The 16,485-nt window shown below is 40.5% G+C and overlaps 2 protein-coding genes across 2 annotated transcripts in view; one reads left to right on the forward strand and one right to left on the reverse strand.

The window, feature by feature from the left end:
• Positions 1-410: 410 nt before the first annotated feature.
• On the reverse strand, positions 411-2,042 carry LOC101171241 (achaete-scute homolog 1b). The gene has a single exon (XM_004069734.4). It carries the CDS (start codon positions 1,786-1,788, stop codon positions 1,180-1,182), a length of 609 nt encoding a protein of 202 aa, XP_004069782.1. The 5' UTR covers positions 1,789-2,042; the 3' UTR covers positions 411-1,179.
• A 4,964-nt stretch (positions 2,043-7,006) lies between these two features.
• fa2h (fatty acid 2-hydroxylase) overlaps positions 7,007-16,485 on the forward strand; it is a 30,914-nt gene continuing 21,435 nt past the window's right edge. The window contains exon 1 of the mRNA XM_023955940.1: positions 7,007-7,483. Within this exon, the coding sequence (XP_023811708.1) occupies positions 7,202-7,483 (282 nt within the window). The 5' untranslated portion in view covers positions 7,007-7,201. The remainder of the gene's footprint in view (positions 7,484-16,485) is intronic.

Below are 16,485 nucleotides of genomic sequence, written 5' to 3' on the forward strand. Positions count from 1 at the left end.
ATATTTCAAAGTGTCCACCCTTGGAGTAAATTGACGCCCCCCCCCCCCCCCCCCCCCCCCCGCGCTCCGGGCACTCCGGGATTGGCTAAAGGCAGAGTTTGCAAAGGAAACAAAGCGACGCATGAAATGCAATATTAATCCCCCCCCCCCCCCACCACCACCACCACCACCCTGCACCCAGACAAAGCTCTGCAGAAGATGGACGTTAATAATGGTTATTGAGCGTCCTCCCAGCTGCACTATGTTCTCCATGTGCGCAGCGGAGCTGGGAAAAGGTCACGAGAAGGCGTTGAATGGAGAAGCTCCCTACTTTGCTCAATTACCGCCGCGACAAACACACCCGTGCCGCACGCGCACAATGCACTCCCAACCATACGAATGTCCAAGAAGCAAGCTGCAGCAAAAGCAGATAATATAAATAGATTCGTCTTTATTTATAAAACTCGGTTTACACAAAATATATCTGTTAAAATCAAATATGTACAGGCTACAAGGACAAGTGCATACATTAATAAATGTCTCTTTACCATCTATCAAAACAAAACTACTGTCACAGGTTTATAGCCTCGATATTGCTGCAATCACATGCCTGACGCAGATCAGCTCACTTCCAGCTGGCTGTCCGCTCAAAACACTGTCTGAAAGTGGCAATAAAACTTGATTTGTTTGACTCAGTGTACAAAAAACATGACTTCGTGTTAACCCGCTCGCTATATGATACAGTTTTTGTAATGTTCTTCAATGTTCACCACGAGAAAGTTGTGTTTACGCGTCATCTGAATAAGGCAGTGCGGGAAACTCTGACAAATCCCGAGAAACTTCTGAGGAGGTGCTTCTGCAGCGCCTGCAGCTCCTTTCTAGTTAATTGCACTTATTCAAACATGAAATCAGCAGTTCTTTTCTTCCAGCGTTTTTTCTGAGTCCAGCTTCGTCTCCTTGTGGAGTTTAGAGATGAGTCCGCGCTCATATGCAACAGATGCCCTCTTCTTTCTCCTGCTCTGGCGCACTCAAACCCTTCTTCTCACTTTTGGTTTGCTCCTGCAGAAGCAGTCCCAGTCAGAGAGAGAGGTAACTGATCAGTGAGCACAGACAACGAGACTGAAGTCTTTTATCCGCATCTCTGAAAGCTCTCATGCGCTTTTACGCACAGATGCTGGTGTTGTTTGGACGTTGACAGCATCAGTACCTGTCAAACCAGGTCGTAAAGTCCAACAGTTCCTGTTCTTCAGAGCTCAGAGGCTCATAGCCACCTTCGTCTGATGAGTAGGTGGAATGAGGCGACTCCGGGTCGGCTGAGTAGCTGTTGGAGAGGGTCGGGGATGGCAGTCCGCACTGAAATGCGGCCGAAACGGCGTCATGCTCATCAAGAAGTTGCTGTAAAGCCCTGATGTACTCCACCGCGGACCTCAGAGTCTCCACTTTGCTCATCTTCTTGTTGGCAGCGCCGTTGGGCACGTGTTGACGCAGCGTCTGGAAACCCATGTTGACCTGTTTGACCCGGTTCCTCTCCCTTTCGTTTCGTCTGGCAACTGCCACGGGTTGCTGCTGTGGGATGGAGTAGCCAAGACCGTTGAAGCTCAGGCGCCGCTTGCATCTGAGGAGTTCCGGAGAGCTGGAGCGCTGTCTCTTCAGCACCTTGGTTTTACTCTGGTAGCCTGCAGCGCTGGAGTCCGGGAGAACTGCGGACACTGCGTCCTGGGCCGGGGCGTGCAGGCTGAGGGTGGCGTGTCTTTCGCTTAGTCCAAAGGTAAATGCTGTCTGCGTGGTGGTGATGGTCGCAGTTTCCATCTCTCAGATTTTTCCGACTTGATGGATGCAGGGGGTGCGCGCAGCCTCAGTAGGGGAAAGAAGAGGAGGAAGAGCAGGAGTGCTTGGCAGTGTACAGCTCTCGTGTCCTTCGCGTGGGGACCGTGTGGCCAACTCTAGTCCAAGTCTCTCTTGACTGCTTACTCCACGAGCCGATCTGACCCAAACTTTGGCAGCACTCCTCTTTTTCAACACGCGCCCCAACACACACCCCACCCACCCTCTTTTCTTTCATTTTTCTTTTTTTTTTTTTTTTTGAGAGACGCACACTTCGTTGCGAGGCCCCGCCCCCGCTGTGTGATTCTTCTGCACGCCGACTCCCCCGGGCCAGGCGCGTGGCTCAGGGAGCTCAATAAACAATCCTTTCACTGCGCCGGGAGCACGCGCTGGGCTCATTTACATTCCAATGCCTCCAACTTGAAACCCCATTGGTCGATTCAAACGCCCTGCAACCGTGCGAGAAGAAAGGGAGAGGAAAGAATCCAGGAAAAAAAGGAGAGAAAGAAAAACTGAATGGTTTGGTTCTTTGAAATGCCTTTTGAGGCGGACAATGTACTCCTGGCAAGTCTTCAAATTATCACTCTTCCTCCTCGTCCTTCTTTCTCCTCCAGGTCTTTGCAGTCGCAAATACCAAGGACGCTCCCCGCTGTATCCAGGCTACCGATTCACAGAGGAAAATAAACTCCAAGCGTGTCTCTGAACGGACAGTAATTGGCAATTATGAAGCGCGCGCAGGGACGCAATTCATGTAAACGAGTGGTAGTTTATATGGGTGCTGCACTCCACGCGTAATCGGTGTTTAGTTTGTTTGTCTTAAGAAAGTCGTCCAAACCTGGATCTGAAGTGTCAGAATTTCAGCACCACCTCACCGTGGACAGTGGAAAGAACTTCACAGCATATTTTCTCAATCAATGAAAACATTCTATTGCATCCCATCTTTTTTCTTTTACTTTTTTTTGCGCATTTCCTGGTATTTCAATGATGCACTTTTGGCTAAAACTTTGCTTGAATCCAAAAAGTAACAAGTCAACAAGTCAGGACGGAGATCTAAAAATAAGCAAAAACACAAAAAATGCAGCTTTTGTGACATCTAGTGGTTACATGTTGTTACTACATAATGCATTTATTCATTTACGCATACTATGGGACTTCATCGGAAACAAAACTGGAAGTTACAAAATCACTTGACTTAAATAAAAAAAGTTTACAGAGACATCAATAATGAGCAAAGTACAACTGATTAAAAAGAGATAAAGTCAAAGAATTTATATGTGAAAGCAAATTCTCACATATCCACACAACTAATTTTATAAGTGTATATTGTGTTTCTCATTTTACCAATTTTTTAAATGAATTGTATTCTACCTTAATCTGCTTTTACTGTTTTGTTTTGTAACAATTCTGCAGTGCAGTATTATAAATTTTCTCTTCATAACTGCTCCTGTTAGTTTCTCAAATAGTTGGTTATTTATTTTCTTTTTTTTAAAGGATATTCAGTTTTTTATTGTTAATAGAATGTATTTTGTAAACTGTCAACCTTTTTTTTAGCTTTCACAAATTCTATTTAATGTTTGAAGTTTAACACATCTTAAACTTATTGTAATTTCAGAATATAAACTTCTTATTAATGAATACATGAATTGCCTTCATTGCCATTGGAACATATAATGAAAGAAAGGCAAAATGTTGTTGTTTCTCTTTCGGCTTTTCCCATCAGGGGTCGCCACAGCGAACGAGTCGCATGGTATACTTGGCAATGTTTTACGCCGGATGCCCTTCCTGACGCAACCCTCTCAAAGCAACCGGGCTTGGGACCGGCACAGAGGAAAGGCAAAATACTTGAAGATAAATACAGCCATGGCCAAAAAAATGCATCTTCTGCAGTGGGGGACGTAGCATTTTGGGGGCCCCAGGCGAACAATAACGTGGGGCCTTGTATTCATTTTTTTTTTAACCTTAGAGTAACAACAATTAACTTCCTTACTGGTCCACTTTTAGACAGTGTGAAGAATCAAAATTTAATAAGAACTGAAAAACCGAAATCCAATTTAAATGCAACAGAAATCTGTATTTCATTACAGTAAACCCTTGTTTTTCGCGGGGGTTACGTTCCAAAAAGAACCCGTGATAGGCAAAATCCGTGAAGTAGAAACCTTTGTTTTTTCTTACAATTATTATACAATTAAATACTCTATTATACATTGAAAAGAAAGAACAAACCATTTTACAAGCTTAAGCATTTGTTTAACAAATAAAAGTACTTTAGAAACAAATAACTTCTGTACTGTACTGTCAAATAATAATTTTAATCATCGATGTGAACAGAAGGCTTCAAATCGCGGAGATTAGCCCTGCCCACCACGACCCGAGTATTTGGATTAAACCGGAGAAAATTTAAAATGATTATGAAAAAAATACAAAGTACAGTGGAACAAATAGTGACTCAGGTTTATTTCACTGCTCTTCAGACTGATGCTCTGCATCTTGACTCCTCTGCAGTGTTTTCTCCTTTTGAAGCCCGCGGTGCAGGTGTGTTTGATCGGGAGAAGAACATGATGATTGACAGTTGTTGTCGCTCTTTTTCTATGGGTTTTAGAGAAACTCGAAATTGCAAGATGATTTGCACGTACGTGTTGTAAATTTGGCGAGCTGATTTACGTACGTGTACATATTAAACTGCAGCATTATTGACGCGCAGATAGAGAAGAAGCGGAGTGACTTTTTAGCCAATCAGAATGCAGAACACAATACACGATGCAAATCCGTGAAGTAGCGAAACCGTGAAAAGTAAACCGTGTTATAGCAAGGGATCACTGTATATTATATACAGTATATACATCTTTGCAGTCAGAGCAAAACATGAAATGATGGACGCCTATTGAACTGCAATAACAACCACTGATGTTTTGCTCAAATATTTAGAACAATAAAAAGAAGGGAAAGTAAAAAACATATATAATCAAACACTAAAGGAGTTCTTGTTTAACTGATTAGCTTATCATGAACAAAAGTGGAGATTGTTCTTGTATTTTTACTTTTCCTGAATATAGATGAGCTGAAATATGAGCAGATGTCCTGTGAAACATAAAAAAGAGGAGTTGGATTTTTGAAAACCTGTTTTTCTGAATATAAAATGTCCAGGTATTAAATAAAACATTAGGAACTAAATTAAATATCACCTGAGATGTTTTTCTAATTGTGTATTAAAAGGAAATTTGGTGCAAAACTTACAGTAAAAATTGTTTTTCTGCCTCTTTCTGTCTATTCAGCGCAGCTTCACATCAGATCAGAAATAATATGACCTATCATAAAAGGGGGACGTGGAATTAAAATGTCTTAAATGTATACAAATAATAATAATAATAAGCTTCACATTATTAGCATACGCTGAGTAAACTAAAGGACCAATCAACCTGACTTCACTCAGTATTGCGTCATATCTCGTGCAGCATAGCTCACAGTCTCGCGCTGAAATTAAACAGGAAGCCTGCTAAACAAAGCGATTTTAAAGTTAAAATTTATTAAAATGATTAGAATCAAACTTCTAAATTGCATTTATGGAACAGGTTAGTGTGAACACATATTTATTTTACTATCAGTAGGCTTTACATCTTAGCAACAGGTGAGGAAGGCAACAGGTGAAGAACTGTCTGTCACCTGCCTGTCCCCAGACCACACCCCCGCCTAAAAGCTCAAGAACCGATCCCAAACCCGCCAAAATTATGTCCATCCACCTATAGCAATTTTGCCAGCAAAATCAGGATGAAAACCTCTCCATTGAGCTGGAAACCACCCAGTCTGGCAATGCTGACTCTGCTCAGTTGACAGGAATATACCATTGCTATAGAAGGACGGGGGAGGACCAAACACTTTTACATGATCAATCTTATGCCAGTTGAGGGATTTTGGGTGTTTTTTATGACTAAATAATGATGGACGTAAAATGTATTTTACGACATTTTATTAAATGTTCTGCTCAGGGGCCTTGAGAGTTGGGGGGGCCCCAGGTGATCGCCTATCTTTGCCTAATGGTAAGTCCGCCCCTGGTCTTCTGCTCTCTCTGGGATGGGTGGGAAAAAAGACCCCACTACAAAAAAAAAAAGCACAAACAGGTAGAACAAGACATTGTATGGAATGGAAGGGCCAGGTATGGGGGGCCCTTTGACACACCCTTCTTGAGGCTGCTGCCACATTGTTTTACGTGGAAATAATTCCTTTAGACTTACTTGGTATTAAAAAGTTTCAACATGTTCTGTAGGCATAAGAGCTACTATGTCTATTTATAAATATAATTGAATCATTTACATGTTTGAGGATGTATGCATATATTTTCCAATTATTTCATGACTAATTATCCTGAGTTTGAAAAATCTTTATGTAGAAGTATCTTTCTGTAGTTCTATTTGTTTTTGATTGATTGAAAATAAAACCATTTCTAAGCCCAAATTTCCGGCGTTTCCGACAGCACGCGAAGGCAACGCGGCACATGTGGTCAGTGAATATAAAACCCGAGAAACCTATCGTTTCAAAACACTGTTTACAGAAAACAAACAAAGTGTTGATTCATTCCTTTTCTACCGTTTTCTCCCTTTTGGGGTCACGGGGCTGCCAGAGCCTATGATCCTGGCCACTCGTGGGCGAAGGCAGGGGGGGGGGGGGGGGGGGGGCACCCTGGACTGTTCGCCAGTCTGTCGCAGACAAACAGACGAAAACAAGTGTTTTTGTGTGTAAATAAACAAAAGCAACACATTTCTTAAGTATGTCGGCACTGTGTGTGTTAAATATGTCAGCGGTTTTAGGCGCTCCCGACTTTAATAATCCGGTTTTATGGCTCGGTCAGACTACTGCGTCTTGATGAGGAAGTGTTGCCAGACTACGTGACTCTTGGACAAACATGCGCTGTCGCCCTTCGGCACACGCCCAAATGCACTGAAGCTGTTCGGAAATATTTGCTCACTATTTGGGCTGTAAAAACCACGTAAAGCTCTATTTTTGTGTCTTATATCTCAGAATTATGATGTCACCTGTCCTTTAGCCCCGAACGTTACAAGGAACAGGTGCTTCCGAATAAAATGATCCGTTAGGGGGCGTCGAACATTGAAATGTATTGGGGGGGGGCTGCTTAATTGTTGAACTTACTTTTGGAAAAAAAAAAGGGGGAGGATGGGAGTGAGTTGTCCAAAATATAGATAAAAAATGAGTTGTTTGGTGGGTTAGGTAAGCAGTTTTGACGTGAAGTCATTCTTTACGACCCAGACCCCGCCCTCCCGCGGCGGGTGTCAACCGCAGGGTTCAGGAGTTCTTTCAGATATCAGTCGTCAGGTTCCCCCGAGGAGGTGTCTCTGTTCTCCTCTCTGTGTTCAGTGTTTGCTCCAGGTGGACCTCTTCTTCCAGGATGTCTCCGTCCACGTCCCCCCGCTTCTTCACGGAGAGGGAGGTGGCCCGCCACTGCTCCAAGGACTCCTGCTGGGTGCTGCTGGGGACCCGGGTGTATGACGTGACCGCCTTCCTGCGGATGCACCCGGGCGGGGAGGCGCTGATACGCAGCCGCTCTGGGAAAGACATAAGCCGGGTGATGGAGGGTCCCCCGCACCGGCACTCGGAGAACGCGCGGCGGTGGATGGAGCAGTACTACATCGGGGAGCTGGACAGGGAAAGCGGCGCGCATGAGGCACAGGTGAGCCTGACATCACCTGTAGCGCGTGGACAAACAAACAGGACACCCTTTCTTGTCACTTTTCTAGAGCTTTAATAAGGGTTTAATTAAAAGTTTTCTTATTTGTCTTCACAGAATTGTGTAATTCTAAGTATTTAGAAGCCAGATCACGCTCCCTGACATGTTTTTGTGAGAGCGCTGTGCGTAATGGACTTGGTGTTCAGTTGCTGCACTCAGGCTCTTTGAGTAACAGGTGTATTGTTGAGTGTCAGTTGACTTAAGGTGTTTTCTGTGCGCCATCAAACAAGCCTGCGTGCTCCTCCTCCTCCACCTGTATTGATCCTATGGGAGGAGAACGGGGAGCTGATGGAGATAGAGATGGAGGCTGCTTGTGAAATGTTCTGTGTGGAGGTGGGAAGCAGCAAAGCCGGGGTGGGGCTCACAGGTGAAAAGGTTGGGGATGAATGGGCGTGGAGGGCCGTGCCACACAAATAGGTGTGCAGAGGTGGGGGAGATGGGGATGGAGAGGGGAAACAGGTTTGTCCTGATGGAGGGTCATGACAGGCAAAATTGGTGAGAAACTGGAAACTTTCCAGCTCTTTTTTGTCACATAAAGCCACACCCATTGGAGCTGTTCCTACACGTGTTTGTTGCTCGGAGTTTGAGAGGAGAGTTTGCATAAATCTCCTGCTCAGAGAGCAATATTTACATGCCTGCCCTCTCTCAAACCTGCCTCTCTGGAAAGGAGCCTCAGCTGCTGAAACTGAAAAAAAAAGACAAATTCTAAATTGATTTGTTTTCACCGAATGAGCGGAAGGTGTTGGAGGCGGTTCCAGCGTCACACAGACCTTTGCACATCTTTTTTGAGCTGATGTCACGGCTATAAAAAGCTCCTCTTTGTACGTTCATTTCATTTGACTTTATTCTTTTGTCATGTTTTCTTCCCTCATAAAAGCAAATTAGGGGGAAAAATAAAAGACTGGTATTTGTTGGTGTATAACAAATGAACAAATCCTGAACAAGCTGCTTTTGTCATTAAAAGAAAATAAATCTTAGATAACCCTTCAACAAACTCACAAAGTGATTGAGAAGTTGTTTTCTTGCCTTCAAAGCAGTGATTAGTTCACTCTGACCTTCACAGAACTTTGTCACACTTTCACTGAATGTTAAACTCTGCCTCCGTTTTCTTTAATGATTAGTTTGACGGTGTAAATGTGTTCTTCTCAAGTCACTCCTCTGTGCCCTTGAATGGCTTTTTAATTGTTTTTTCGGCTGCATAGATTGTGGTATTGTGCTAAATGTTGTGGAAAGGATATAAGTTTTTATCTAGGCAGCTCAGCAGCATATCGCACGACTATAATAAGTTCTCAGAAGTGGCAGATTTTCACTCTCAGCAGCAGCTGAGTAAAATTCTGTTTAAGTTTGTTGTCATGCAAAGTGGTGTATAAACAATCACCCCTTATTTCTTTATTGGCATATGTATTTATTTCCAGGAAGTTTTTTTTAACTTGTTTTAATATAAAATCTTGTCCTTTTTTGCTGATAAGTGTGCTGATCCCAATCATATTGGGCGACACTCAAAAATGCATAAACTTCCGGGTGTAACAGAGATAATGCAGAAGGTCTTTGAGCTTTGATAGAAACTACCTGGGGAATCTAATGAAGTTTTAGTTTGAAATATAGCATATTTAGATTATTATTTAATCAAAATAAAGTTGTTGGGTGAAACTTTGAAGATATTTTCCTTCATCAGGTTTTACGTGTTAAACTTGTACTTTAGTCTCATTACAAGCATTTCTTTTTTGGATAGTAACGCAACAATACAGACGTCTCAATTCTAGTTTTTGTCTTTTTTGTTATCCATGTCAACATTTAATCAAATGTCCACCTGTTAAAATCTCAGCATCCTCTTCATGCTTATATTGCAGAGACACACAGTTGCTTTTGACTGATTAAAAAGTGATTTTGTGTCGGTTTCACTTTTTTAACAACTCCAGGAATAAAAAAGGAGAGAATCCGTACTTTTTGGGTCAATACTTTCAATCCAGATTAAGATGATCAAAATAATCACACCGCACAGGAAAGGCTTCACCAAAATGCAGTTTAAGAAAATATATTAAAAAAACCTTAAATTACTTTTTAGATTCTCAATGTATCCATTTCCTGCAATGCAACATTCAAATTTGTTTATTTATTTCTTTGATTTTATTTTTAAATTTGGATCATACAGTCAACCTGTACGAATCATTCTGTACGGAGAACAGGAGACGCTCTTTTTGTGTTTTGCGTTGTGCACATGCATGTGCTTTTTGGGGGCAGGTTTACAACTAAACAGCAGTGCTGTTGACACCGATAACAAATTTAACGGGTTAGTTTGAAAAAAAAATGTAATGTACTTTGCACAAAGTCAATTAGAGAGATTTTCACATTTCTAAGTCAGAAATGACTCGTGGAGTCATTGGTTGCATGATTTAGGCACAAAGAGTTTGGGAAACTGTTTTTTAATTCCACCCACAAAAACACAATTTTCTATCTTTTATTTTTTTTTAAACATTTTTTTCTCATACATGGTTAGAGCTGAGAATAAGGTGGGAAAAAAACGGTCATAAATACATCAACTTAAAAATATTGTTTTATATCCAACATGTGTCATCTCACCCTTCATTGGATAAAGACGGACAATAATTGATGTTTTTAAGTGAAATTTAATAGTGACAACTTCTCATTTACTTCTATTTTCTTAAATTCTTTATTATCAGTTTCTAATCCACAAAAACCTTAAATAATTTGAGAATTAAGAAGTTGTTTTTTGTTTGTTTTTAAGAGTAAAATGATAGGATCTAGTCTTCTCCTGCATTTTTTTCATAGCAGGTTAAGCAAAGACTTTAAGGAATGTTCCCCTGAGCGATTGTTTGGTTTCAGTTACTCCTTTGTTTGGTTTGGGCTCTGGCCTCCTTTTTGCTTGGACTTCAGTGTGGAGATAACCTGCCCAGGAAATCTAAGATTCTTTCTTCCAGCATTTTTGTTCCATTCGACATGTTTTGTGACGCTGCTTTCCTTTGAACTACATCCTCGTTTGGAGCAGTCAATGTTTTCCTACAGAACATTTATCGACTATGTGGCCCTGAAGACACAAATCTGAAATGAAACGTGTCATTAAAAGCAGGTTTTAGAATATGTTTATGCCACTAAGTGAACAAACACTGACCATTCTCTGGAATATTTCAACAGGGACGGTTATCAAAGTGTGAAATATTCAAATTAAATTAAATTCATGGAGGTATGTATTTGTAGAAGTTTATAAGTACAATAATGAGGTGGAGGAATTGACATTTTAAAGAATTAGATGTTTAGCAAGTATTTCTCAAAATAAACACCAACAAAACTATTGTGGGAAATTATGGTCACAGCAATATAAAGGTGAAGTTTGACCTAATTAATTAAGAATGAACGGTTATTAAAAAGCTGATGATTATATTTTGATAGAATAAGAAACAAAATTATGAGACAGATTATGAAGTTCCAGATTTTTAAATGCAAATTGTGCTTTTATTTATGTTTCCGTAAAGATTATTTCGTGACTGTAACCTCTGCCACACAATAACAAATACATAATACAATCGGAATGCAAGAAATTATTCAATAAAAGTGTGAGAACACACACACAAGAAAAAAATGCAGAAGCTTATAAAATATTTATGGTTTTTGAGCCTATAAACATGCAGCACAAAGCCAACCCTGTGACCGTACCGACGTCCACAGACGTCCTGATGAGCAGTTTGTTCTTCATCGTTCCACTCTTTCTCTGAAGCCTCTTCTCCTGCAGCAACTGTCCCTCCCCAACACGTTTATCTCCTTGGTGATAAATTACTCAAGACATTGTTTGTCTTTGACGCCATAGAGACGCTGCATTTAGTACACAGGAGAAGGTCCCAGGTGCAGCTCCCCCCCCCATCGCCACGGCAACACCTGGAATGGAGAGAGGGCAAGGTACAAGAGCGCTCGATAGGTGATGGAAGGAGATGGGAGTTAATACAGACATAAAGAGTTTTTTTTTTTTTTTTTACAGAAATTACTTGATTTTTTATTTTAAAAATGTACAGAAGAAAGATGTTTAAAATGTTTTGATCCATAAGACTTAATTGATATAATTAAAGCTGGTCAATTTGGCCGAATCCGAATTCTTCCTCTACTCCCACGGCTTCTCCCTACACCTACATTTAGTCCTCCAAATGGAGGCTATGTCCGAATTATCCATCCAAACCCCTAACTACTAAAAAACTATATAGTGCGGCACAATATAGTGCCCTGATTTTAAAAGCAATTCGGACACCATGCTCACCACTTTTTTTTTTTAAACGGCGGATATGACGTCATTGATTTCATGAAGTTAAAATCGAATAAAAACGAGCGTTTTGCGACGATTATTTATCAGTCCACTTTTCTGTAGATAAAAACATTGAAGGTTTATTACAAAAATACATTGAAATACATTTTTGGGGGAAAAATTGTTCTGATGCAATGCATTGTGGTCTATATTCGCCGATCATCGATGAACACTGACATTTTTTGATTTTGGAATATTAGATCCAGACAAACACACTAAATAGTGCACTACATAGTGAGTAGGGAAAGAATTCGGACACTACGGGAGAGTTATAGAAAAAACTGTTCTACTGCGGATGTCACTCCCACTCGATGATGTCATCAATAATCGTCCAGATTAGAGAGTAGCTGCCAGCATTTGGGAGTTGCATAACAACATGAGTTTTAGATTTTTAAAAAGTCATGCTAAAACAAAACCGTCATTACTTACATTTGCATGTAAACACCTGTGCTTCAGAGAACACCCATGTGAAGAACTTTCCGATTAACCTCGCAGCAGAGGGATAGAGAGGCCTCCACTGTGAGGTTTTCCCATTCAAATATTCTATTTCGGACACCTCCAAATGCCACCACAGTTGGAGGGATAGGGAGAAGCCGCAGGGGTAGCATTCGGATTTGCTCTTCAAATCAATTTAGTTGTTTCAGTTTTGTGTCACCAAAAAAATTAGGAACTTTTAAGTTATAAGAGTTGATTATGAAGCCTGTTAAGTCCATCAATAAAACTATTTATTGTGTGCCCTATTTATGCATTTCATTTTAGTTCTGCCAGTTTCATGCCTCCATTGTTTGCAAAGTTGCCTTTTTTTTAAAGCATTTTGTGCTCCTAATGCTACATTTAAAAGCAAACTGAAAACCCTATTAGAATTTTAACGATTAATTAGGTGAAAAAATAGGTTTAGAGAAAGTGGTGGATTTCCATGTTTTCCATGTTTGCAGACAGTGATGTCGTGTTGAGCAAAAAAGGGAAGAGCAATGGAGCTCAGACTTCCTTCGTCTAACGGTCAGGAACGTGAAGTTAAAGGTAGATAAAGATGGGGAGCTTGAATCTTTTCCTTCCCTCCACAAACAGACAAAGCAGACATTTCCAGAGAAGAGAGCAGGTCATGAGCCAACCTAAGGATTTGTCGGAATGGATTTGTGTAGGTATTGCCACCGTTTTCAGTCGAAAAGGATTTTTAATATTTGAAAACTTGTTTGAACGAAGAAGCATTTATCTCCGCTTTAAAGGAAGCAGCTGTGAGTGGAATGCCGATTCGTAGAGTGAGGATACCCAGAAACTTGCTCCGCCTTCTTTTCTTTACATCAATGCTGATGTTTGCCGTAGTCGTATTACATTACACACGGCTACACCGCTTTGTTTTGTTGTCAGAAATGAATACTGTGAGGGGGAAACAATCTCAGAAACACTTTGTGATCCAGTCGCTGTTTAATGAATTTGCTATAAGAAAGGAACGGAAGTCAAATAAAAGTAACTATATCTAAATGTATATCAAAGAAAATTGGAACATTCTATATTTATCTTGGTGGAATAATGCTGGGTTTTGTTGGTAATCTTCTCTGTGACACTAATTGTTTTCTTTTTATTTCACACGGACACTTAGAATCTTCTTCTACCTTCAAATAGAGCATGAAAACACATTAAAAAGACTTTGATTTTAGCAAATATTTAGATTATTTTGTAGTACCGTATCTTCCTGAAGCTGACGTTTCACTGCAGGACTTCATGGTTTGCTCATGTATTCCATCCACAGAGTCTTGTCTGCATGGTTTTCTGTTTCCTGCTAAAAAAAAAAAAAAAAATCAACCTTAAGATGCTTCTTCAGACCTTTTGTTTTTCTGTACCCCTCTGAGTAAATAACTTTTCACCAAATAAACCTGTTAATCCCTGCAGCACTTAACCTATTTACTCTGTTAATCCTGGCCTGGTGCTGTTTTTACTAGTTTGACCGGGTGAGTTCAGCCTTCGTATGGGACCAGAAGTGTCTAAAAATATGAAGAAAATTATTTCATATCTTTACTGCAGCTTTGACTGATTTGCTTTATTTTAAAGAACTTCACACTGTTTCCAGACTTTGTGCAGAAGAGGTGTAAGACAGGCCACGCTTGCTCCTCAGATTTCTCCTCCATCTAGCAGCAAAAGGGAAACCAGTTCCCTAACATTTGAGTCACGCTTGTGAACGTTTGCATGGCTTATCTTTGTGCACATTTATTGGATTTTTTTTGCAGGAGGGGCAACTATTGAAATTCCCACTGTAAGGTTAATTAATCATTAATCATTAGTGAATCCCATTGATTGGCTAAAGGTTTGCTTTTCTGCAGGGTTGTGGGCCCACGGACTGTGACAGCAGAGTCTGGGGGTTAAAATGCTGTTTAGCTCAGCGTTTGCTCTGAGTGTGAACAGTAACGTGACACCAAAGCTGGCTGCAACACAGAGCCTCTGATTATTGCAGATGCTCATGCAGTCCCAGCGCAGCCGGCAGGGAGACGGAGGGCGGATTCTCGAGTCACGGATATGCCGGCCCGACCAGTTCTTATAGTGGTGTAGAAAAGCTGTTTTGTTGCCTTATCCTACAAACGTGAACACACAACCTTCTGTCATCGAACTAAGCTTGATTCACACTATCTATCAGTAAAGTAACGCTCACATACATAAGATGAATGAGTTTTTCATGGTTGCAATTTTAAGAATTTAAACAGAAGAGTGCCTGACTTTAACATGCTTGCAAAAGAAAGAAATCTAGCTACATTAGAGGTGCTTTGTGGCTTTTATTTGCTTTGTGACACTCCGACAAACATGAAAACATGGTCAAAAAGAAAGAGGTCATTGCTAAAGCCACTCAGTTTTTCTTGTTTTATGGTTGTTTGTGTGGTTAAAATCTAGAGAGTGCCCTACATTGTTTGTGGTTTAAACCATGGAACAAAGGTCTTTTAGTGAAACCAGAGGAAATGTGCAGCCAATTACCTTATGCACAAATACTCATCTTGTTTAGAAACAGAGTAAATTTGAGAAGACATATTCTTCTTTCTTTCAACTGGTTTCCAATCAAATTTACCTAATTAAAGTCCTGCTCCAATCATCTTTTGATCCATTTTCTTTTGATCTATCCCAATGCTGTTTTAAAATGATGAATATGATGTTTTTAGCCAAAATCCTAAAACACGTGTCGTTTTCTAGAACACAGTCTGCAGAGCGGCAGAAAATCATCCCAAATTCAGCTCTGAGTTATGGGTGGGACCATTGGCATGAAGCAGCCCTGCCCCTACTTCCCAACATCCCTCTGTTTACATTTTTCTCCTGCTAGCTAACAGCCCCCCAACCCATCATTTCCAGTGCAATAAAGACACACTGCAGGCTGAAACGACCCAATTCCCATTTTTTTGTCCCTATGCGACCTGTATCTGATCTTTTCATGATAGTGACATACATGGATCTGAATGGAGCAGAGCAGGGAGCTAAGTAAATAATATTAATCTGATTTTTCTTGTGTCTGTGGAGTTCATTACTGAAGCTGGTATGACCCTGAAGCATGAGATTGCCATTATTTCACGCCTCACTTAATGCTGGAGGGTTTGGCCGTGTTCCTTTAGCTTCTGCTCCATCAGTGCAGCGAAAAGTTTGAGGCAAGGTGTGGTTATAACCAGTCTGAGTTAAGATTTGTGCGGGAATTCATTCTTTAAAACTCTGATTGCTGATTTTTTCTTTTCTTTCTTTCTTTTAGTTTTTTTTTTTTTTTGCAAAAATGCAATGACCACACTTGTTTTTACACTTTTTGTTGCACTTTAACGCCTCTGTGTCTCATCCCGCTATGGAACCACTGGTGTTAAATTCAGTCTTATTAAACAGAACTCATGAATAGGCTATTCTTCCTGTTAAATGTTTAAAAGGAGAGGTGCTTCGCCCCTGAGCGACCAAAGGTAAACATGAGTTATGACCTTTTCTGTTTTTTGAGCTTTGTGCTAAACTTCAACCCTGGTTTTACCGTTGGCATCCTCCATTAGATAAGTGCTGCTGACACACCTTAGAACAAGCGCTGCTGCAAACATACTACATACTACATTCATACGTTGAACTTGAACTATTCCCTCCCTGCGCTTAACTCCAAATACCAGTTTGTGATGAATGCATCAATAAAAATAAAAAAAATCAAAACCACATTTTTTAAATTGTTTTTGGCTTCTTGAGCTTTAAATATTTTTATCAATTAATCATAAAAGTTCAAATGGAACGCAGACTTGTTCCCTGGAGTTAAAAAAATAGTTTTCAAACCTTGTGTGATTTTCAAATATGTACTTCCAAAGTTTTTCAAACATTTTTGACTGAGGGACTCAAAGAACCTGAGGCGATCAACCGGAAATTCAAGTTTTGGCACCAGAAGACAACAAAGCGTGCCCTTGAAGGAACTTGAATCTTAACGTGGGACAAATTATTCATGAATTTGTAATGTGATTATTTTAAATATTAATTAGCTTTTTTTATGATCGCTGCACAATTTCTTTCTTTTTTCTTGACAATCGCACAATGTTTGAAAACTGCTTACATGTAACACCCAAAGGGCAGCAAAAGGCAACCTTTGCACGCATGTGGAGTTGCTCCACCCTTAATCCCAACCCGCCCTTTACTGCTGGTCATATAAAGG

Source organism: Oryzias latipes, chromosome 6 (genome assembly GCF_002234675.1).
Source record: "Oryzias latipes chromosome 6, ASM223467v1".
NCBI classification, from domain to species: Eukaryota; Metazoa; Chordata; class Actinopteri; order Beloniformes; family Adrianichthyidae; genus Oryzias; species Oryzias latipes.

Excerpts from the sequence above, each read along its gene's own strand:
- LOC101171241 (XM_004069734.4), bottom strand. The coding sequence starts at position 1,788 with ATGGAAACTGCGACCATCACCACCACGCAGACAGCATTTACCTTTGGA.